The following is a 22,346-nucleotide window of genomic DNA, read 5'->3' on the forward strand; positions in this document are numbered from 1 at the left end:
CTGTTCTGTGGGCTTATCCCACATACTGTACCCATCACAGTGCTCTCTTCTGAGGTGTGCAACGTTATGCAGAGAAAGAGCGTCAGAAATAATAAGCAGTTCTATTTCTCTAGACTGAGAAATCTGTTAGAGGAGAAAAGAGCAGCACAGCATATGGGCAACCTGATCCCAGGGCAACTGGCAGGGTCTGAGAGCGGCACAATTGCTACGAAGGAACTGCCTCTCTGTTATCTGTTAATTATCAGATAAGAGAGGCAGTTCCTGCATAGCAATTGCGCCACTCTCAGATCATCTGCAATTATCAGATTACAGATTAAAAAGAAAAAAAAGCATCCTGGATTTATGAGCAAGGAGGTATCCGTAACGACGGCCCCTCCGTCCCACCCATGGCGTCTTGCAAATACAAATAACAAGCCGCGTTTGGTGTTGCTGTTACAGCAGTGCTTTTGCAGATCAGACTGACAACCAAGGGGAGAAGAGCGCATCGTGCCCCTTGTATCTTATCCCTCCCCCTGTGGTTCCTGGTTTTAAAAAAAAAAATTAAAAATGGTGTGTCTGCTAGCCACCAAAAAGTGACTGCCCTGTAGGACCAGCACGGGACCAAAGAATTGGCAGCTGGTCAACATTTGTTGTTGCTCTTGGCCAACCAGATGGCCACCTGGAGATGCTTCGCTGGTAGGCAGGCTGACACAGTAAGGTGGAAATATGCAAGAACCGTTAGGCAAAGAGGGCTGAAACATTTTTTTAAGCCCTGAGAAACAAGATAACAGTTGGAAGTGGGTCAGGCAGATACTTCCCTGATTCCCTGGGGTGAAAGAAAGAGATGGGGAACTGCAGCAGAATCAGGCTTGCACAATTCTATTATTAGAGCCACTCTCAATAAAGGCCACGCTAGTCTTCCTATGGAGTCGATTTCATGGACTGGCTTATCAAGTGGGATTGACAGTCTCTGTGACACCAGCAATGCGAGAGAGGCTTGACCAGGGCCCACATTTTGGCATCAGGTGAAGACTGTTTTATTTTCACAGGCTTTTTAATCATTTTCTAATTGTATTTTAATTCATATTGTTTTAGAATTTGATGACTGCCTGCTTTGTATGGTATCTTTATATTTTATTACGTTTTAACTCAAATTGTATTATTTATTTTTTCCTTTTTTGGTGTGTATTTATTGTAAACCATCCCAAAAGCTTTGGCTATTGGAGCTTCATAATAAATTGCATAGCCTTGATCTTATCTCAAGACACTCCCATCTCAAAGGAAGTACAGGTAGTCCTTGTTTAGCGACTGTTCAGTTACAATAGTGATGAAAAAGTAATTTTGCAGCCAGTCCTCACATTCACGACCTTCCCAGGTCTGTAAAGCAAAGGAAAGCTGAAGTTAGATCATCAGCATAGTTGCAACCGCTTCACTTAACAACCAAGTTGTCAGTCCTCCTTGTGGCTGCTAAATGAGGACTACCTATATTTTTCAGGACCAGGCTGAGGCCGGAGCAGCTAATGGTTGCAATGCCAAAAAGCTCCCTTCTCTATGGCCTGAAATGGTCAGCCTGAGTGATGCTGCTTCATGGCTGGTGATCCATCACTATCGCTTACATGGCACAGGGAACTAGTCTGTTGCCAACCATGTTTACCTTACCATGTTGTGGGAATCAAAGCCATGGGTTACTTTATGGTTCAGTGTAACAAGCCAGCCCAAAAGTTGTTTAATTGAGAAAATGTGGGTTCAGCTCACTATTGTGTGTCACATGAAGCTTGACAGCCTGAATCATATCTGATACCCCAGATTTTCCTTCGCAGCAGATTGGGGAGTGTCAAATAATAGACTATGTTCACACAACACACTGAATCCTAAAGCCACCCAAGGGACAATACACTGTGAGCTGATCACATTTTGGCCTTTTTTGTGTGTGTGGGGGAGGTTAACCCAAAGCTGATCTGGGTTTTCTAAAGTATCTGGTCCAATTCCTTTGCATCTAGTTGGAGGAGAATCTGAGTTGGCAGGGGCAAAGCCATGTAGCCACCCTCTTTGGAAGGCATCTAGGGAGACACCACAACCTGCGGTGGTCGGTTCCATCAGGAAGTTTCTCCTCAAAACCCTTCTGGGCGACACCCTCCTCTTCCATGGGAGAGCTCTTTTCTGGGCAAAATACTTGGTTTCCTCCATGACTTCCCACTGGATTTGACCGTCCAACAGCTGGCTGTCTTCACTCCCCTTTCCTGACCTGCCCGTTCTTCCACACCTCTCAAGCATGGTGCCCACCAGAAGGCTGAGCTTGCAGCTGGAGCCCAGGAAGCTTGTGCCAGGGGAGGACGAGCCATGCGTGGTTGGAGGTTTAGTGGCAGTGCTGCAATTTGGCCAGAAGAATAGAAGAAAACAATTCTCTCTGTTGCAGCTCTGTACCACTAATCCTTTTGCAAAGCTGCATCTCTCACACTGTTGGGATCTTTGGCTGTCCACAATGCAGAATGGCATGGCTCGTTCTCTCCTAAAAAGCAGTGTCAGAGCTCTTCTGCCTAAAGCAAGCTGAAGATACTTGCCATGAGATGATGATGATGATGGAAACAGACATATTTGCCCCACAATGCCTCATCAGGGATGCTCCAGAACAGCTCAGGAGGGAGCACTGTGTTTACTCTGTCCACTGAAGAAATGACATGCCGCAAAAAAAAATCTCCAGCCAAAGCAGATTTCCGGTGGGAAGAAATGGCACTCGTGCTCATGAGGAGACTGTGCGCTCTGCCCCCGGCCCCACCCCACGGGTTGGCTTCTCCTTCCAAAAGAATCTGTCACTGGACTGGGCCATCAAGAGCTGGCCAAGGGTGGCCGTCATTCAGCGCAGAGACCAGGGCTGCTGCTAGCCAGAGCTTCCACAGCGCCTGGCTGGACCTCCAGAAGGAAGGCCAGGTTGGTTGGCCTCCGGGGTGCATTTTCAGCTGGGGGCAGAGCGGGAGTCTTGCCGGTCAGAGGGATTTCTTTACTAGTTTAGAATGGCCAAAACATAAAAATTCTTTGGGCTCTTGACATTTAATTTATGGAATCCAGTGGCGGCACCATGTCAGTCTGTTGCTTGTGTAAATTTAAAAAGGTTAAGAAATGATGTGGTTTCACTGTTTACTTCTCCTTAAACATAATCAGTACTACTAAGAGCTAATGTATTGTAAAACAAATACAATATATATATATGAAAGTCTTTGCAAGCAAAGCCACTTACCATTATGCACGATTTGGCAGCAGGAAATGTACATTTGTCTGGAATGGACAAATTTTCTCTTCAGCCAAGGAGGGACTTAACCATGACTGGCGCAAGCGTGCACCAAGGTTGTTTTGTTTGCTCCCTTCAGAATGCCAGTGTGCTGCAGATAACATACACTGCCGAGGGGGCTGGGAACGTCTGTGCTCTCCCTGCACAAGCTGTTGTAAAGACGTTTCTTTCTTTCTCCTTCAGAGTTCAGCCGCAACACCAGGCGTGAGTCTCCACCACTAGCAGAGACGTCTCCCTGGAGCGAAACTGTGAGAACCTCTTGAACCAAGCCCTCTGGTTCCCACCCACTGGCGGGTTCACTGATCACTGCTAAGCCAAGGTTTTGCTGAACTATGGGGGAGATACTATAGCACAGAACTCTGGGTCCTAAAGCACAGTCTTTAATTCTACAATAGACGTGAAAACATAGATCTGTTTTTACAAGAGGGAGCTCTGGCAGTAATTCCAAGCAAAGCTAACACGTAATTCAAACAAATAATTCAGGGCAAGACACTCTGGTGCCCTGAGTCCACATGAAAAGCCCTAAATCAGAGATGGCCAGGGATTATAGGCTCTTCTCCCTCCACATATCCCCCTCTTAAGTACAAATTCCTCCTGCTGGTTTTAACAGCTATTAGTCATGGTTAACATTTAACTAAAAGTCCAGCTTAAGTAGAATTTGCAGCTGCCAGGAAAGATCACCTGGTTTTGATTTGTTCATCTGAATTAGTCCATTCAACCCATGTGGTCTCTTTCTATCATCTCTAAGTAACCAGGAGATGAGCTCTGTGCGTTTGGAATGTGAAGAGTTTCCAGGGAGAGGGAACCAGGCTGGGCTGGGAATATACCTTTCTAGAAAAAGGCAGATCTTTTCTTCTACGTGAACCTCCCAAGCTTGGAAGGGCTTCAGGAGCAGCTGGGGTGGCTCTGCGTCACTCCTTGTGGTCCTCTGAAATTCAGTTATGTCTTGCTTTTCAAAGAGTGATGGGTGCAACCTGCAGCGCGTCCACAGTCAGCCATTAGCAGCAGCTCAGGTTGGATGGACGGGGACCTTGTGAGGACGCCACATTTTCTTCTATACCTGCGAGGAGGACGCCAAGGGAGGAGAGGGCTGAAGTTCCTTCCCATGACCTGGGGGAGGGAAAGGGCCTCAACTGCTGTTCTGGCTGACTGCTCTCTTCCCACCCCCAAATACTGGTTGTTGTAGGTTTGCTCTGCGTCCTTCAGAATGTGCTTGGATGTCCCCTCAGCCACCCTGGAAGGCTCTGCTCCTTGAAGAGTAGAGTCAAGGGCGCTGCAAATGCTGCCTTGCTCATGGGCTCCACTGAATTCCACAGGATCTGCTTCTGGACAGCCACAGATATGAGCACTAGCAGTCTAGACCCCTCCTAGCTGCCTCCCTGAAAATGAGGTGGGGGGAGATAATTAGGTCAACATACTGATGAAGTTTCCTGTGCCAATTGGAACCACCCGGCTGCAGCTTTTCTCCAGCTCCATCAGCACAGACTTCTCAAAGGCCAAGACAGCAACCCGGGAAAAAAAGTCCTTGATGTTTTCCCCTGAAGAAAGAGAGAGAAAAATGGGGGTGGGGGACCCCGAATCCCTAAAGCGGGCAAGTGGACATATTTGGTACGTGTTCTTGCTGTACCCAGAGAACACACAAAGCATGGCCTCTCGCTGGGAGAACCAACCACAGGAAGCCGCCTTACAGCACCACAGCGGGATGCGCAGCACATGCGGCCCAACTGCTCCATCCAGAAAGCAGGGGTGGGGGTGGGGGGGTGCAGTTCCCTCCTGGATCTGCGGTGCTGCTTCCCTTCGGCTCAACTGACCTGTTTTGGCCGAGACAGACCAATACTCTGCCTGCATTTCGTTGGCCAGACGGACTGCATCCCGCTCGGTCCGCTCACTCTCAGCCTCGGACTGGAACAGAAAGAGCCACAGACAGGGAACTGCAGTGCTGCCCTTTAAACACAGGCGCACGCTTTTCCACCGTCCTCCTCCCACGCCACAAGGTGGCTTCGTGGACATGTTTCCAATAAAGAAATTGGGGAGGATGCAGCTGTAAGAGGAGGGGGCTGACCGTAAGCTTGGAAGGCATCTAAAGAAGACGAGGGGGCAAATGGAAGCCATACTGACAAGGACACTGCAGCCAAGCCACCTCCCCTCCCTGCCTCCCCCCGCCCCATTTTGTGGCTGAGCGGTTGTGCAACGGACTCTCGCGCTTGGCCGGAGGCAGCTGATCAAGGTCACGGAAGATGGCCTTGAATGCTGCAAGCGGGTTGGTCCCCAAAGCTCGGCCTGCAGGGATGTGGCATCGGGGGCCACACAGCCAGCCCAGCGATCCCTGCAAGCTGTTGGTCCTTCAGCTCTTTGTATAGAGCACCAAGATAAGGGAGGGGCCATCAACCCTTAGATAAGAGCACCAAGATAAGGGAGGGGCCATCAACGCAAAGGAGGGGTGGCGGGGAACAGAGAGTCGGGTCCTCAGCACGCTCCCTGCCCTTCTGGCCTTGTCTATTTCGAAAAGGGACTGAGGTTAAACGTGGGAAGCAGGTGAGGCACAAAGCATCACCTCCAGCACCTTCCCCATTTCCAAGAGCCTAAAGGAGCCCTGTTAGCTTTCTCAGAAAATAAAGAGAATGGGGAGGTGCCCCCTTCTACCTAGGGAAAGGAAAAAGGTAAGCCCAGGTTGTAGGGAGGGGACATTTTGGGGCAGGGGCAGGCGGCATTCTGGCAAAGGAGTCACTTGACAAACAACAGCCCTCCTGTCAGCTGCTCCTCAAGAGCATCCAGAGCATGTTCTTGCTCTTTCAAATACACTGGCCACCCAAAAAAAATTTGGAAGGGTCTTGGAAAAAGCCCCATCAGGATCTCTTAACAGGGGTGTCTACAGGTTATGGTCAAAAATATCAAGTGGGAGCCACAACAGTGTAATCGAAGTTCCGCCTGTTTTTTATGTGTGTTGTGGCTGCTATCTTGACACCCTTGGTTTGTCATGATGGAGGAGCAGGGCCTGGGGGTGTCCCCAGTTCTTCCCTGAGGCAGCATCAGCCCCCCCGGCCATCGGGGGATCTCGTGCAGATGGGCACGCTCCTTTTGCTGGGCTGCAGCTGGATTCCCTCCCAACCAACCAACTTGGTTCTTGAGACAGAGTTCCTCAGGCTCACCAGCAGATCTTTCTTGGTTCCCACCAGAAACACAAAGCTGGAACCAGGGTGATTCTCCCGCAGGGCATCCTCCAGCCACTGCCTGGAAAGTGAGAAGAGGAAAGGTTGTGCGTGTGAGAGAAGACAAACCTTTATCAGTCCTGGCTTGGCCCAGAAAGTCACCGGTGGAGGCGTCCTTCTGCCAGGCCCAGCCCCAAAAATGCCTCCTGCCCCGCTGCAATGGAGACGCTCCACCTGGCTATTTGGTCTGGAAGGGAGGTGAGCAAGGTGCATCTCCACAAGAGGGACTGGGATCTCAGCATCTGGCAAACAAGCAACAGACTGGCCCGGTGTCTCTTTTTCTCTCTGCAAACTTAATCAGATGGCCTCCAGCCATCTGCCCGTGTTTGTCACCATTGCTCCTTTTTAAAACGAGTCCCTGAACTGGGGGCTGATCTTGTGATACACCAAGTGATAACGCAGGGGAAAGAGATAAGGAGACAGTATCAGATTCACGTTCTACGAACGAGAGGAAGAGACAGAGAGCAGAGGAAATGAAAGCCTTGAGGAGAGCAAGAAGAAAGGAAGGCGCACCATATGTTCTCCCTGCTCAGCAAACAACACTGTCCCTGTGCCAGTCCCTTGGATACGTGCCTCCTGCCCACCCAGGCTAGTTAATGAGTCAACCGATCCTCTCACTTCAGGCAGGAAACCTCAGAAAGAGCTGGGGTAAAACAGGAAGAGCCAGAGAAGACACAAGACCCAGCAGAAGGCATACCAAGTGCTGGAGGGAAGCAGCCCAGAAAGAAGAATCGCTCTGCCTGTCATCTCACACACAGCCTGGCAGAGGAGGTTCTGGGCTGACTGGAGTAAATGACAGCTTGCGCACACCATGTCCAGTCCCTCGGCCTCCTCCTCCCAGGCCCTTTAGGAAGACCTGCCCAGATTCCACATGGTAGCGTTCCCTCATTGGCAGGGTGTGTGGAGCCATCTTGCTTCAGATGGTTAATGCATGGTGCCTCTCCTCCGCATGCACACAAATATTTAACTTGTATGTGGCTTTTTCTAAGGCTAAGCGTGTCACCTAAACTTGGAATGGCCATGATTTCAAATTCCCATTGGTGATGACCACTCTGAGCTTGACACTTTGCTACAGAAAAGCCACAGGCCAGCTTAAAAGGCCTTTCTATGTGGGGTGGAGAAGTCGCAGGGGGTGTGCAGGAGCAGATCCCCTTAACCAGCCTGGATGGCTTAACGCTTCATGACAAGACACTAATAGGCCATTTCCCCACCACCGACTTCATAGGATCACCTGCCATCGCTGAAGTCTCTCACCGCTGGTATTATTTCGGCCACAACAGTGGTTGGATAAATCTTGTAAATGGTAGAAGTTGTTATTGCAGAAATGGTCTGAGTTGTAATGGGGTTTGCTTGACTTAGGCTTTGTGTATACGCAGCCAGATCTTCTTTAGCCAATCAACATGGTTAAATCATCCATGGCTCAGTGGGATATGTGAAATCAGTCAGAAGATAAAACTGTGATGACTTACTTGGTGTGATCCAAAGTCTGGATGTCAGCCAAATCGAAAACAGTTATAATTACTGCCAAGAAAGTAAGACCAGATTATAAAAGGTTTGAGCAGCCCTTGAATAGTCTGTCAGCCACGCCAAAGAGGAAGGGAGGGCAAGTGAGGACAGGGGTCTCGGCCCTCAACTTACCTTCTGCTCCTCTGTAGTAAGCAGATGCAATGCACTTGAACTTCTCCTGGCCAGCTGTGTCCCATCTGGACAAGAGGGGAAGAAGGAAAGTCAGTCTGGTGCTGAGATGACCTGAATTCTCTCACTGATGGAGCTAACGTGTGATTTGGGGGAAAGCCCCTAGACAAAACTTCCTCTCTCATTCTTCAAAAGTAATATTATTATTTTTTTTAAAAATCATTCTGGCTGTTATTCATCACCATTTGCGTATCCCCCTCTTGAATATTCCTTTCAGCCCAAATGCTGAATAACTTGCTGCCTTAGAAGACGGAGACTTTTGTATTTGAGAAAGAAAGACCAAGTTAAGCAAACGACCCCTTCGCTGAGTTCATGTATTGGGTTTATTGAATAGCCACATTTGGGGGAGTCATTCAGGGACATTTTCTTTTTAGATCAAGAGTAAGCAACATTTTTGGAACAAGTAAATCTGGAATATTGGAGCATATTGTAAAAGCTTTCACAAAGTGGCAGCCCTGATGGCCTGGGATGGCAAAGAAATGCCCGTTTTCCACAAGGCAGAAAGGGATATTGCTGTGGCCCACCTGGATAACCAAACATGGGTTACAGCATCCACCGGGGTTATTTCCTGGGATTCCTCTGGGGCCACTGGTGCTCTTGGCAATGAGAGAAGATGCTGAGGCTGGTGCTTTTCCTGCACCAAGCAGGCTTCCTCTTATTTTTAAGTACAAGGAACTTTAAAAAGAAACAAAGATCAGGTGCAGCAGGTGGCCTGGGGAATGCCAAAGGACGGGTATGTGGATACGCTGGTTCCTGGGGGTGGTACATCCCCTACAGCCTGCACTCTGATTCAGGAGTGAACCTGGTTAAGGAACTCAACCCCCAGGCCTCTGCACATGTCCATTCAGCCTGTCTGAGGAAAGGCTCCAGGGCAGGAAGCTCAAGAGAGCCTGAAGCACAAGGAATTAAGAGCCTTTGCTATCCTGGACATTCAGTGTCCTGGGTGCCTTTGGCTCTTGTTGAGCCCAAAGTACGTCATGCTGTACTGTGTCTGGCTCCAAATAAATGCAGATGCTTTCCACCAAGTCACCTAGGGAATTCAGAGCTCTGGAGACATGGATGGATCAGTCTTAAAGCATCCCCAGTCCAAGAAAGATCAGCAGCTGAAATCACCACATGGGGACCTTTCATTCCATGGGCCTCTTTGGTCATTCAGAGGCATGGGTCTTACAAACAAAACTACAGACACACATATTTGCTTTGATTCAGTTAAGCAGCCAGGGACCAGGTTGCCATTTCCTTCCTCTAAAGTCAAAACCAGCTGACCCCACCCTGAGACTGCCCTACAGTCTCTTGAGCTCAGGCATCCAGAATTATTCTTGGTCATGGGTTCAGTGAAGGCCAGCTCCCTCTGTGCCTTCAAGAATCCCCAAGATTTGCCTGGCTCTCAGATCTTTCTCAACATTCTTCCCAGGAAACTCCCTCAACTGCTACAACATCCAGCTCTGAGTGGCCTGGACCAGAGTTTCTGTGGCCTACCAGAAAGGTCCTTACAAAGCTCCCTTTGAGATATTCCAGCCAGCCAGCTTCCATTTTGGGTCACTATTTACTGTCAGCTGGCAGTGTCCTTGCTTGCACATTCAGCTGAATACCCCAGGAGACAGCACTAATTGAACAGGTCCCAGGACAAGGGCAACCACATATCCTCACTCTTAATTAGCTTCTCTTCCCCTGAAATGCCTTCCATTTTGGGATTTGCTGTGCCTCTTAGGCTTGGACTGGTCCAAGGAGAGATGCAGATTTTCAGGCTCAACAAAACAAAACCTACATTGGCATCAAGCTGGATTTGGCCACGAAGGCCCCAACGTAACATCTTAACTCTTGAGCCTCCCTCATCATCAACTGCATTGGAATTAATACCAGAGGGCTGGTAGGAGAATCTGTAAGGGGAAGTAGGAATAACCCTGAGGGACAGGAGGAAGAGCTGCAGCCAAGGCAATGGTCAGATAGAAGAAATCTGAGTCCAGGGCAGAAATGTAATTTGAGAAAGCATATCAGACTTGACTCTCCCTAGTTCTCGTGGAGGGAGGCGCATTCAGATTTGCATGATTTCTGTTACTGTCACCTTATAACAAGAGTAGTATTAGCATTCATAACTCTGATGTTCTAGTCTGGTCTACCTTGAAGGGCAGACAGAATCTGGGGGTTGAAATACAATGCATGACATCCTGAGTGCACAGCATACTTCTGCAAAAGTTCTCCGTATGTTGGGGTACATGCATGCACGTAACATTTGTGCACTCCCCTGAGCAAAGGCATTTTGTAATGCAAGACTGACATTTCCATCAGAGCTGCTTTGAAGCTTATTCTAGTGAAACATTCCATGCGCATGGAAATCGGGGAGGGGGAGCAGGGAATGGAACTGCTTTCTGACTTACATCTGAAGACTGTATGGCACCCCAGCAATCTCAAAACGCTCAATTTCAAAATCCACTCCAATGGTTGCCTTGTAATCCCGGTCAAAAACATCTTTACAAAACCTGCAATTGAAAAATGGTTAGAAAAAAACAGCATATTATTTCAGATCTCGAAAGAATGAGAGAAGGAAGTAAAAGTAGTTCTTTCTAAAGGCTGCCATTGCTCCTTTATGTGCATATCTGGGAGTAAGCCCCACTCAGCACATGGGCCAGCTTGTCAGCATGGGAAGAATACAAAACAGCGGAGAAAGGAACCGTTTTAACCATTCCATGCATCTGATGAAGGAAACTGCAGCTCACGAAGCCTTCTGCCTTTTGCTGAAATTTGGTAGTCAGAAAAGGTGCTCCCATATTCCTTCTGAAATTTAAGTGATGTGTACTTCAGAAGAGCCCCAAGAAAAGCACATTTGTTATTTCTATGATGCCCACAGCAACTAATGCTTTCCATGCTTTGGGTGAATGTCATAACTTCCTTCCTAAGTTTTTTTATTAGAAGTTGGGTAAATTACTGATTCTCTTTTATAACCCACACCTGCCATTAGACTTCATTTGAGAGAAGAAGTCCAGTTTTCGAGCTCTGTGTGCATTGATAGCCTTCCTGGAGGGGGAGGGGGAGGGGGAGGAAATCCTTCTCCTCTGCACCCGCCCCATGGAACTGCCCTGATGCCCAGCGGTTCCACCACATGGCAGGGGTCCACGCATTTAGAAAGGCCCTGAAGCAGCCTATATAGTATTCAAGGATCCCTTCGGGAAATGACAACAGTGAATTTATAGTAACCTAACCACTGGGGAAAAAACCTGTCAGCTGTTGTTAATTGCTGCTGGAAAACTGAACAGTTTTGACAAGGAAGTGTTACTCACAATACCTGTTGATAAGGCTTGTTTTTCCAACACAGAGGTCTCCCACCACAACCACTTTGGAGATTTTCAGGCTGAAACACACATTTTCACATTGGACATGTTGACATTAGCAGTTGTGTTAGGAGAAAGCAGACTGTCTCGTGGAGCGAGGGAACTTCCCAGGAGAGGTGTGCAAAATCTGGGGCTCTACGTGGCTTGCTCCAACTTGGCACTGGCCCTGTTCTCACCTATGGCAAGCCCACCATCCTCCTTTTGAGCTTGAAGCTGTTCAGACTCAAACTGTTTTGCACCCCTCTGCTTCCACCCCCCCCAATTCTTTTTCAGTCTGGGCATGAAGCAACCTAGGGAGAGAAAGGACCTTCTTCTTGGTCTGCAGCAGCCCGAAAAGGGAGCACAGTGAAGGCAACATCAGGACATCAAGATGAACCCATAACGGCTGTGCTTCAAAAAACAAATAGATCTGCAAGTATTTGGATCTCCCTCCAGCAAACCAGAGTATGTCTTTACATATTAATTAGATTTCTATCCTGCATTCCCTCCCTAGTGCCCTCTCCTCCTACTTTTCCCCCGCACAACCAACCTGCGAGGAAGGCTGAGCTGAGAAAGAGGGACAGGGCAGGGGCTCCCATGGCTAAGGGAGGGCTTGACCCAGGGTGTCCATGCTCCTAGCCCAACATTTTAATCAGTATATCGCTGTGGCTCTCTAGGTTTGAGATACAGCGACTAGAACATATTCCACAGGGGGAGACCATTTTAACTGATTCCTAGGAGACATACAGACCAATGGTTTGACCTGGATCGAACAGAGTTATCTGCACAATCACTTTTTTTTTTTTTTACATTTCTCTTCCTTCTCCCAGGGCCAATTTCTCATCCTCCCTCACCCACCAGCCATTACAATTTTGGGGCACTCTGGCATGGAGCACCAGAGCAACATGGAGGTGCCATGCTCGCTGGGCTGAATCCAGCCTTGAAAATACCCCAGCCAGAGGATTCTTCCAGACCCTGTCATGATTAAGCATGGTTTGTGGAACAAGCCCCCCCGCCAGCCCTGGTTCACATGTCACACCAAGAGCTCTTCTGCACACAGCCTCAAGCTGCTAAAGGTGGCTGGAATTAAGATGGCTTAAAAAAAACTGCCACAAGATTTCAGCCCAGCTTTGGCCACAATGCTGGACCCATGTTTTGCCCCAACTGCCTGTGACTGGAAGATTCCTCTCCACCCATGCTGGGAAGGAAAGCACCTTAGATGGGTGGCCTCTGTGGACACGTGGCTTCCGCTGGCAAATCTTTTGTGTGAGCTCCCCTCTCTTGACTCCCCATGTACTTAGAATCACAGGATTCTGGGGTTGGACAGGACCACCAGGGTCATCGAATCCACTGTTTCTTAACCTTGGCAACTTTAACCTGGGTGGACTTCAACTCCCAGAATCCCCCAGCCAGCATGTCCACCAATAGCAAAACCAAGTCCCCTTTGACCAAATTTGGGACACTGTTGCCTGTGAGGACGGAAAAAGATTTCACACCAGTGCAAGTCATAAAATGCCACTTTTGAAGTGGAGCAGGACAGCGCAACCGCTGCGCTGGACGGAGTGAGCAGAGGGTGACATTGTCTGTCCAACCCTCTCGACCCAGAGTTGGCAGGCTGTGCGGAACAGCCATGCGCCTGTGTTGGAAGCCGCCTCCCTTGAGACTCTCTGCACTCCCCGACTTTGGACATTATTTTAAAGATTAAAAAATAGGTGCTGCAAAACCCACCAGCCTCTAGCACCCTCCTCCTTTCCTGGGCCTCAAACAGAACCCCGACACCTTTGGAAACGTGCCCCCCACTCAGGAAAAGGACAGACAGTCCAAAGCATCCTACGGGGCCTCTAGAGGAGGTGGCGGGCCTCAGGAGGGCCTTCCAGCAGCCATTTCATAAGAGAGCGCACCACTATGCTGGGCCATCAGCCATGGTTTACCAACCAATATGGCTGGGTTCCCATTACATGCCAAGTGAGAGGAAAACTAATTGCGTTACAGCAGTGTTTCTCAACCTTGGCGACTTTCAGATGGATGGACCTCAACTGCCAGTATTCCCCAGCCAGTGATGCTGGCTGGGGAATTCTGGGAGTTGAAGTCCACCCATCTGAAAGTCACCAGGGTTCAGAAACCCTGCATAGGAGAATGTGTGAATTCAGCCGACTGTTTATTATCTCCCAGAACCAAGTACATCCCTTCTCCTCTCAGGAAAACAGAGCCCACGTCCCGCTCATTTCTCGGCAATGGCCACCCAACCTGGCGATTCCAGCCCCTCCACCTCAGGTCACCTTCCGTTTACACTGCAGCTGTTGGAACTGCCGCTTCCTGCCACGGAGGCCTCTGCTCCACCAAGGGTCCTGCTTCTGCACACCTGCAGTCAGAGACCCTGCAAGAGCTGCTAAGTTGGGCTGTTGATTATCGATGGATTAAACTTCTACCCACTGCATCCTGAAGGCACCATTGAGCAGCTTAGTTAAACCTCCAGGCATGATTATTACTGCACAGCCCTTTAATGACCTTTGGCGGAGCCAGGAGGGGAGTGGCACATCCATCCTTGTGCTCCTGGACCTCTCAGCAGCTTTTGATGCTGTCAACCACCGTATCCTTCTGGACCAGCTGCGGGGGTTAGGAGTGGAAGGCAGTGCTCCAGTGGGTCACCTCCTGCCTCAGCAGTTGGTCCCAATCAGTGCTGATTGGGGGGGGGGAGATTGCATCCGCAGCCCCTCACGTGTGGGGTGCCTCAGGGCTTGGTGCTCTCCCCCTCTTATTCGACAACTACATGAAACCGCTGGGTGAGGCCATATCATCCAGTATGCTGATGAACGTGCATCTCCGGCCCAAGCAGCACTGGCGAAGCTGTCAGCATATCGACCCAGTGTCTGGAAGCCGTTCGGGTCTGGATGGGGCAGAACAGACTTTGACTCAACTCTAACAAGACTGGGTGGCCGTGGCTGTTTGGACCCCCGGGTCAGGGATGTCACCATCCTTGGTCTTGGGTGGGGCTGCGCTTCCCCAGTCAAGACTGGTGCGCAACTTGGGGGTCCTTCAGGACTCGCAGCTACTGCTCAAAGAGCAGTGGGCGGCTGTGGCCAGGAGGCCTTTGCACAGGCTCATCTTGTGTGCCAGCTGCACCCTTTCCTCAATCGGGAGGCCCTTCAGACAGTCACTCATGCCCTGGTCACCTCACAATTGGATTACTGCAAAGCAATAATCTACATAGGGCTGCCCCTGAAGACCACCCAGAAGCTTCAGCTGGTTCAAAAGTGCCAGCAGTAACAGGCATCTCTTGGTGTGCCATGTGTCACCACCGCTATGCGAGCTGCTTTGGCTACCAGTTGCTTCTGAATGCAGTTCTAGGTGCTGGTCATAAAGCCCTGTGTGGCAGAGGGCCTGGATACCCGACAGACCGCTTGTCCCCAGTTGTTTCTGCCCGCCCAGTATGTTCCAGCAGAATGGGTGCACTCCAGGTCCCCTCCATTGAACGTTTTGCAGGACCCAGGAAGTGGGCATTCCCTGTTGCGGCCCCCACCCTCCGGAACAGGATCCCCCAGAGATGAGGATGGCGCCCTTTCTCCTGGGGTCCCAGAAGACCCGCCTTTGGTCCCAGGCCTTAGGCTGATGCTTGCTATTTGTTTAATGGCCCGTTTTGTTTTGTGGATTTTGTTGTTTATCAGAGCGCGTTAGTCCAGGCTGCCTGTTGATTTAATATCTTTAGCTATTTTTATATCTTCTTTAGTTTTGTGCGCTGCCCAGGATCCACGGGAGCTGGGCAGCCAATACATGTAAATAGATAGATAGATAGATAGATAGATAGATAGATAGATAGATAGATAGATAGATAGATGTCCAGACCGAGACGCTTTCCTAAGGCTACTCCCGTCCTTCAAACCCAAAGCAGTTTCTATCTTGGGCTTGCAGGAATTGGAAAACAGGATGAACCTTGGTGGTTTGCTGGCCACATCTACAAAGGGAGGGGGTGTGATTGCACTAACAAGCTCTTAAGACTAAATGTATAAACAGCATGTCTATGCCTGACACCCAGAGCAGAGTGCCTCCTTGCTATTATGATGTTGCGTGCAACCCTTTTATTAGCTCACATCCCATTAAACCATGATATGGGTTGGTTTTGGCTCAGCAGGATATGCAAACACTACAAACTGTTTGGCAAGGAATGGTTTAAACCTCCTGGCACTGTGTAAGGTGTTGAACCCATCTACAGTAGTGTCCCAGGCTTACAACCAACAATATCTTGTGAGCCAAAGAGCAGAGGGGATGAAGGACACGGAGGCCGGATAAAAGGAGGAAGAATGTCCTGTTATTCCAGAAATATGAGGGGGCCAAAGGGGTGCTTCTTGTCTACTTTTTGGGTAGGGCTTTCAACCCAGAGGAGGGAAGCATGGCTGAGAAAGCAAGGCAGACGGAAGAGCCCAAGGAACAAACCAACAAATTGAACGGCCACCGGTGGAATGGAGACTCACCCAACTGTGCCAGGGTTCCTCCGCTGACAGGCAGCCCTCACCTGGGCATGGAAGTCCTCCCTGAGCTGGAGACAGGCCTCGGGGGTGTAGCACTGCAGGCAGAGGGGAGCAGCAGCACTAGAAAGTCCGGGAGGCTGGGGGGTGGGTGCCACTTCCTTCCTCAAGCCAGGCAAAGGTCCCCACCCCAAAGGCAGGAGGGGATGGACGGAAAGGCTGCTTACCTTGGGGAAGTCAGAGATCCTCCTGTCTCTGCTCACGGGCAAGAGGGGGCCCTTCATCGCCCAGTTTGCACTGCTGTGAGGCATAAAAGAAAGATGAGGGCACAGCCATTTTGTAATCCTCAACCTCACCCTGCGAGGCGGGTGGATATTAGCACCTCTGGATGCCCACGAAGCTGAGAGATGGGAACCAGGGCCCTCCAACTTGCAGTCGAGCCTCGGCCACCATCAGCCATGAGAGGCTAGCTGGAAAGAGGTGGGGTGGGCAGGGTGGCCCCCTCCTAGCCTTAGCAACACCCCCCGCCCAGTTAGATCTGTGGGCATGCCCCCGTCAGCACAAGGAGAGCTCCCCCAGCATCACATCCAGGGGGGCACCCTCTCTTGGCAAGAGGCAGAAGCCCCTGAGAGGGGGGCTGCGGTCTCATGCGCTGCAGGGCCTCCTGGTTGACAAGGCTGCTTCCTAGTGCCCGAAGAGCAGGTGACCCAGCACTTCTTTGGCTCTTCATGCCCCTTCCAAGTCTAGCAATCTGGCCTAAAAGCTATTGCCAGCAGGACCTTGCTATGCCAAGAGGCCCAGGATTTTCCCTTTGCCAGGAGCCTTCTGGCCAATTGCGCTATCTTCAGCCAAGGCTAAAGCAGATGTGGGCTCGTGCATGGCACGCCATTTAGGTGAGCATGAAGGCTCTCCTCCACCACAGAAGGGCCCGGGGAACAGCCGGACAACTGTCTTTGTGCCAGGCCAGGCTCTGGACCCTGGAGAGGGAGTGCCGGGGGGTGCAGAAGCTGCTTCCCCAAAGCAGCAGGAAGGCAGGTGCCATTCTTGTGGTGCTCTTCCCGGATCCAAGGAAGGGGCAGGGGCAGGGGAGAGCCATTTCCAGGCCTGCTGCTACTTTAAGCCTCGAAGGCACCTCCCTCCCCTGCGGGGCAGCGCCGTGCCCCCTCCCCGAGCTGGCAGCGGCAGACAGGCCAGGCCTCCGAGCAGCTCTCCCCGCCCGTCCGCCCTCCCCTGCCGGCCCGGGCCCGGGGGGCTTTCCCGCCAATCTCCCCCCACCCCAGCCGCCCCACCTGCGCGCTCCAGCCTTCTGGCGCCACCCGGCCAGCGCTGCGGGCGCGGAGGGGCCGCGGGCCAGCGGGCACCTTCCCCCGCTCAGCCACCAGGAGCCCGGGCGGTTGCCGCGCCCTCCCCTCCCCTCCCCTCCCGACGGACGGAGCCGCGGAGACCAAGCCGCGCCGGGCCCCGCGCCCCCTGCCCCTGGACGTCCGGGAGCTGGCGAAGGGCAGCCCGCAGCCGCGGCTCCCCCGCGCCCGGGCTGCGGAGCAGAGCGGCTGGCGGAGAGCAGGCTCCCGAGCGGCTCCGCGGACCTGCCAGCGGCCGAGGGCGGGCGAGACGCCCTCACCGGGCAGCAGCCAGCAAGAGGCGCCGGCGCCGCGTGGCCATGGCAACCAGCCCCCGCGGGCGCGCGCCGGGCGGGAGGCGGCGTTCCCGGGCACAGCCCCCCGCGCCGGCCCGCCGCTGCCGCAGCCGCCTCCCTGGAAGGGCGGCGCAGCTTCCGCCACGGCAGACAAGCGCTTCTCTCCCCGCGCCCCCAAAATGCCCTTTCCTCACCCGCTTCTGTTCCGGGAAAGGCTGCATGCCTGCCCCGAATTCGTTGCCTTTCCCGTGGCGACACGCGAGGCCGTCGGGGCTCCGTCGCCATCTTCAACGATTGAACCGGTGTTTGTCCGGGATGCTCTCAGGATTCTTGCACTGAGCAGGGGCTGGACCAGATGGCCTCCGAAACCCCATGGTGAAAATGCAGCATACAGACCATCCCCGGAGGTCATCTAGTCCTGCACTGCTCAGTGTGAAGAGCTCCGGAGAAGGGACCTCAAGAGGCAGCTCACTCAGCTGGTTGGTAGCACCTCCAGGAGTAAGACCCTCCTGGGGTCCAGCCTGAGTCCGCTTCCCTGGCCTTACATCTCTGAAGGGGCTCTGTGCCTCTCCCAGCCTTCTCTTTGGCACGCTCAACTTACCCACTTCCTTCATTCCTTCACCGTTGCCAGATTTGGTTTCCAGAGCCTTCACCGCATTGATAGCCGTCCTCTGAACACACTCCAGTTTGTCAACGTCCCGCTTAGGCTGGAGGGCCAGAATTGGACACAGAAGTCCAAGTGGGGCCTGAGCAAGTCGGACTGGGGTGGGACAACTGCTCCAGTGCTCTGGACTCTGGGTGCCTGCTAGCGCATCCGCTAATTGCATCCCACCAAAGGCCCCTTCTCATCCATCGTCTGAGGACGTTGTCAAGGGGACACACCCAGCTAACAGACCCATATTTTCCTGGCTCCTCTTTTCGAAAGGGGGGGCAACCTTCGCTCTTCTCCAGCCTTTGGGACCTCGCCAGACCTCCGGGAGTCCTCCACAATTACAGTTAGCAGTTCTACAACCCCTTCCATTGGTTTCTTTGGTGCCCTGGCATTTGTTCATCTGGACACGGAGACCTGCATTCATTTAAATTAGCTCTCTTTCATTTACCCCCTCCTGGTCTACCCTGAGCTGCATCTCTCTCCTTTGACCAGTGGCACAACCATGGTGTTTTCCCTAGTGAGGGAAAAGTCAGGGTTAAGACTCTGTTTCCTCGCGATCGATCACTTGTTACCAGTGTTCCCCTCGCTCCTCACAACAGCCCTGCTGCCTCTTTCCTTGTAGCTCCAAAGCCTTTTTTGTCACCTGGACATTTCTTGCAGCCTCCACACGTCAGCCCTTCTGGCATAATCCTTGCATTGCGTATTTGCCCCTCTTTCACATCCCTTTTTCTTTTCAGCAGGCCACAGCACATAAACAGAGAGCAAACCCCATTCCATTTTAGCACTGGAGATGTTACCTGGCCGGGTAATGAAACATTTGCAAGAAAAGAACCAAGCTCAGAGAACCCCACGGGCTCCACAGTTCAACCCTGAGCTGCACATATTCGCCTCTATTGGTCTTTTCAGCCTGTCCAGCAGCTCTATGTAAGGACAGAAACGAACAGCAACCATTCCACCTGCCAGAAACAGGGAAACATCCACCAGCGGATCAGAATGGAAACAGCTACATTTCTGTTTGTGGCTGGCGGAGTCCCTTGGAAGAAACAGCTCACGTTAGAGAACTGAGGCCTGCTCCTGCTCCACTCAGCACCATCTTTCTACAGTAACTCAGGAGTTTAAAGGCCTTGCTCGGAGTAGGGGGCCAGAGCAGGCTACTCAGCTCCAGCTCTCAGCAGGGAAAGAGGCTGATCAGCAACTTTTCCCTCCCCATATGCAAATAGGCTTCAAGTTGCCACAGAGAGGATCTGCTCTTGAAACCAAGTGATCCAGAAAATAAACACATTTCCTGGCAACCGGGTAGACTGCAATTGATTTGCTGGGCTTGATGGACAAGCAAACCGTATCTATTCTTGCCTTGTTTTGAACCACCTGCTCAGATTGGCCCCTCTGGTAACTTTGCAATGTTCTCTTTAAATAACTTCTCAACAGTCAAAGGAGTTGGGGTCCCTTTCCCTCTGTTTTCCTCGGAGGGCTAATTAAGCCCTAGCAGAGAGAGGAGAAAGCTACTCTCAGGGTTCTTAAGGCAATAACCAATAGCCTAAGGCAATTTTGTTCTAGAGAAAGGAAGCTTTGCAGTGTTTGTTTTATTTAAATATGTTAAATTTTAAATGGCCTTGGGTGCCTGGGGGAGAAACGTGATGTATAAATGCAATGCCTAAATAAATATATCTCTACTGGAAAATAAAGGTTCCTTACTGCAGTAGCCTGTGGAACGCCTTAGCATCCTCTGAAATTAAGTCATAAGAACGAAAAGGACAGGTCCTAAACGGTCTAGTGTTGTCAGCATTTGGAAGTGCCAGGCTGCAGAATGGGGGAAGGGGAAGGAAGCAAATAAGCAGGTAGAATTCTGCTGCTTGCACTGCTGCTTTCTCAATCCAGTTTCCCAATTTTAGACTCTGAATGGGGACCCTTTTAGAGGGTGGTCTGTTCCCTGCCACTCTACCCGTTCCATATAGAAATAGGGCTACCAGTTTTAGGCTGCAGAAATCCAGAAGACCACTAGGTGGGAAGGAAGTGATAAAGGAAACCCCAACCCTTTGCTACCATCTAGTTGTCCTCCAGAGTTTTGCAGCCCAGAGCTTATGGGATATGGCAGCGTGTCTCAACCTTGGCAAATTTAAAACGGGCAGACTTCAACTCCCAGAATTCCCCAGCCAGCCATGAAGTCCACCCATCTTAAACTTGCCAAGACTGAGAAACATTGGGCTTTGGAGTGCAGCCAGACCCCGTGTGAATCAGCTCAGAAGTAAATCCCCTCATGCTCTGAGGAGCCTGTCCAAAGTGTGTGCAAATGATTACAAGCCAAAACTCCCTTTTCTTCCCTGATAAAAGTGGGAAAGATGCCCAACACCTGAGCCCATTCCCCGGGCTCTATGCTTCATGAGACCCACTCTGGTGTAGTGGTTACAGCCCCAGGCTGGAAACCGGGAGGCCGAGAGTTCCAGTCCTGCCTTGGGCACAACGCCAGCAGGGGGATCTTGGGCCAGTCACTCTCTCTCAGCCCGAGGAAGCAGGCAATGGCAAACCGCTTCCGAAAACTTGCCAAGAAAACTGCAGGGACTGGTCCGGGCAGTCGCCGGGAGTCAGTGCTGACTGGAAGGCGCACATACAGACCATGCTTTATAACGACTTGAAAAAAACATCCAAGGGAGAAACTGCTCATCCCCTCCCAAACCCCCCCAATCTGCGCTTGTTTGCTTAGAACCCAGTTCACGCCCCCCCCCACGCCCATCTCCTTGGCCGGGGAGGGGCCGCGACTCCCGAGCGCACCGGTGGAAGGACGGGGTCCGAAGCCGCACCGGTGGAGGACGGGGGCTCCTCAGCAGCTCTCGGGGCCCCCCGGCCCGGCCTCTCTCACCTGGTCAGCAGCGAGTCGCTACAGCCAGGCCAGCGGGATGCTCGCCCGGAGCCCCGCGAATCGGCGAGGCGGAGGCTGGGCGAGACGCGCTTGCCAGAGGAGGGGGAGCCCCCCGGAACAGGTCGGGCGTGCGCAGCCCCCTGCGGCCCCCCGCCCAACGGGGCGACCCGGCGCAGCAGGAGGCGGGGGGAGGAGTTCGGTCGTGCGCGGCACCGCGACGGGGACCGCCGAATCCTTCCGAGGCTGCTCGGGCGACCGCTCGGCCCCTCCGCAGGATGGCCCTGCCTCCGGAGCCGGCGCGTGCGCAGACACCGCGCCTCCCCCGCCCGGCGGCCCACGGGTCCCGGCGTCCCGGTCGCCTAGCAACCCGGCGCGCGCGGCTCGGCTGCGCTCCCGGCTGGCATGGCGCACCCGCGGATCTCCGCCCGGCTGCCCCCCGACATCGACCCCACTAAGGCGCCCGTGGCCTTCGGCCGCCGAGGCCTCCCCAAGCTCAACGAGGAGCTGCAGTCCCCCGAGCTGCTGACGCGGCAGCGGGCCCTCATGGCGCTCTGCGACCTGGTGCACGACCCAGAGAACGCTTACCAAGCCATCGACTTGGGTGAGCGGCGGCGGCGGCGGCGGCGGCGGGAGGCCCTCGTCTCCCCCGTCCGGCCTGGCGACGGAGGGGCAGGAGAGGGGCTGGGCACCCAGCGGCCCTCCAGCCCCGCGTTTCTCGCCTCAGCCGCTTCAAGAGGCGTGGACTTCAACTCCCAGAATTCCTCAGCCCGGCTCACTGGCTGGGGAATTCTGGGAGTTGAAGTCCACGCCTCTTAAAGTGTCCCTCAGGTGATTCGCCTGGCTGGGAGTGAGCAGGATTTGAGAGTGTAAACTAACTGGAAGATCATCTAGTCCAGCCTCGTACAGACATTCACTCCTGCGGCAGAGGCACAGCGCCTCCCGAGTCAGTCTGTGTTCCGTTGCTGAACAGCTGTTCCTGCTGGGACATTTTTCCTGTCCTTCAACTGAAATCTGCTTCCCTGCAAGTTAAGCTCCTGAACAGGTTGAAAGACTGCTCTTGTGTCTGCCTGCAGGATCACCTCCAGGCGAAATATCCCAGCACCTCCAACCCTGCCACCTTAGTTTTTCCTTCCAGGCTGCTCCCCTCTGGATACTCTCTGCTTTGTCAGGGCCATTAGTAAAATGCAGGGCCCAGAATGGGGCACAACATACTAAGTGCAGTCTGACCAAGGCAAAAGAGAGAGGAACTAGAACTCTCTAA

General features: G+C 52.3%; 2 protein-coding genes across 9 annotated transcripts in view; one reads left to right on the forward strand and one right to left on the reverse strand.

Annotated features, from left to right (window-relative positions):
- Positions 1-1,382: 1,382 nt before the first annotated feature.
- Positions 1,383-21,790, reverse strand: RAB36 (RAB36, member RAS oncogene family). 8 transcript variants are annotated; one of them, XM_088143753.1, is made up of 12 exons: positions 21,086-21,198; positions 17,230-18,283; positions 16,168-16,240; positions 15,947-16,038; positions 11,453-11,518; positions 10,548-10,649; positions 8,113-8,177; positions 7,944-7,995; positions 6,415-6,496; positions 5,077-5,167; positions 4,684-4,803; positions 1,386-4,325 (listed from the first exon to the last, which is right to left on the reverse strand). In XM_088143753.1, exons 2-12 carry the CDS (start codon positions 17,859-17,861, stop codon positions 4,264-4,266), a joined length of 1,437 nt encoding a protein of 478 aa, XP_087999879.1. In that variant the 5' UTR covers positions 17,862-18,283; positions 21,086-21,198; the 3' UTR covers positions 1,386-4,263. The 8 variants fall into 8 exon arrangements, with proteins under 8 accessions (XP_087999880.1, XP_087999882.1, XP_087999879.1 ...); XM_088143754.1 differs by having other exon boundaries at positions 1,383-4,375; positions 17,230-21,226; XM_088143758.1 differs by lacking the exons at positions 17,230-18,283; positions 21,086-21,198 and adding an exon at positions 21,671-21,790.
- Positions 21,338-22,346, forward strand: part of RSPH14 (radial spoke head 14 homolog) — a 97,723-nt gene continuing 96,714 nt past the window's right edge. Inside the window, exon 1 of the mRNA XM_088143762.1 lies at positions 21,338-21,686. Within this exon, the coding sequence (XP_087999888.1) occupies positions 21,488-21,686 (199 nt within the window). The 5' untranslated portion in view covers positions 21,338-21,487. The remainder of the gene's footprint in view (positions 21,687-22,346) is intronic.

Source organism: Python bivittatus, unplaced genomic scaffold, assembly GCF_059951505.1.
Source record: "Python bivittatus isolate LINGU-HERP-01145 unplaced genomic scaffold, Pbiv_v1 ctg000390_np1212, whole genome shotgun sequence".
Taxonomy (NCBI): Eukaryota; Metazoa; Chordata; class Lepidosauria; order Squamata; family Pythonidae; genus Python; species Python bivittatus.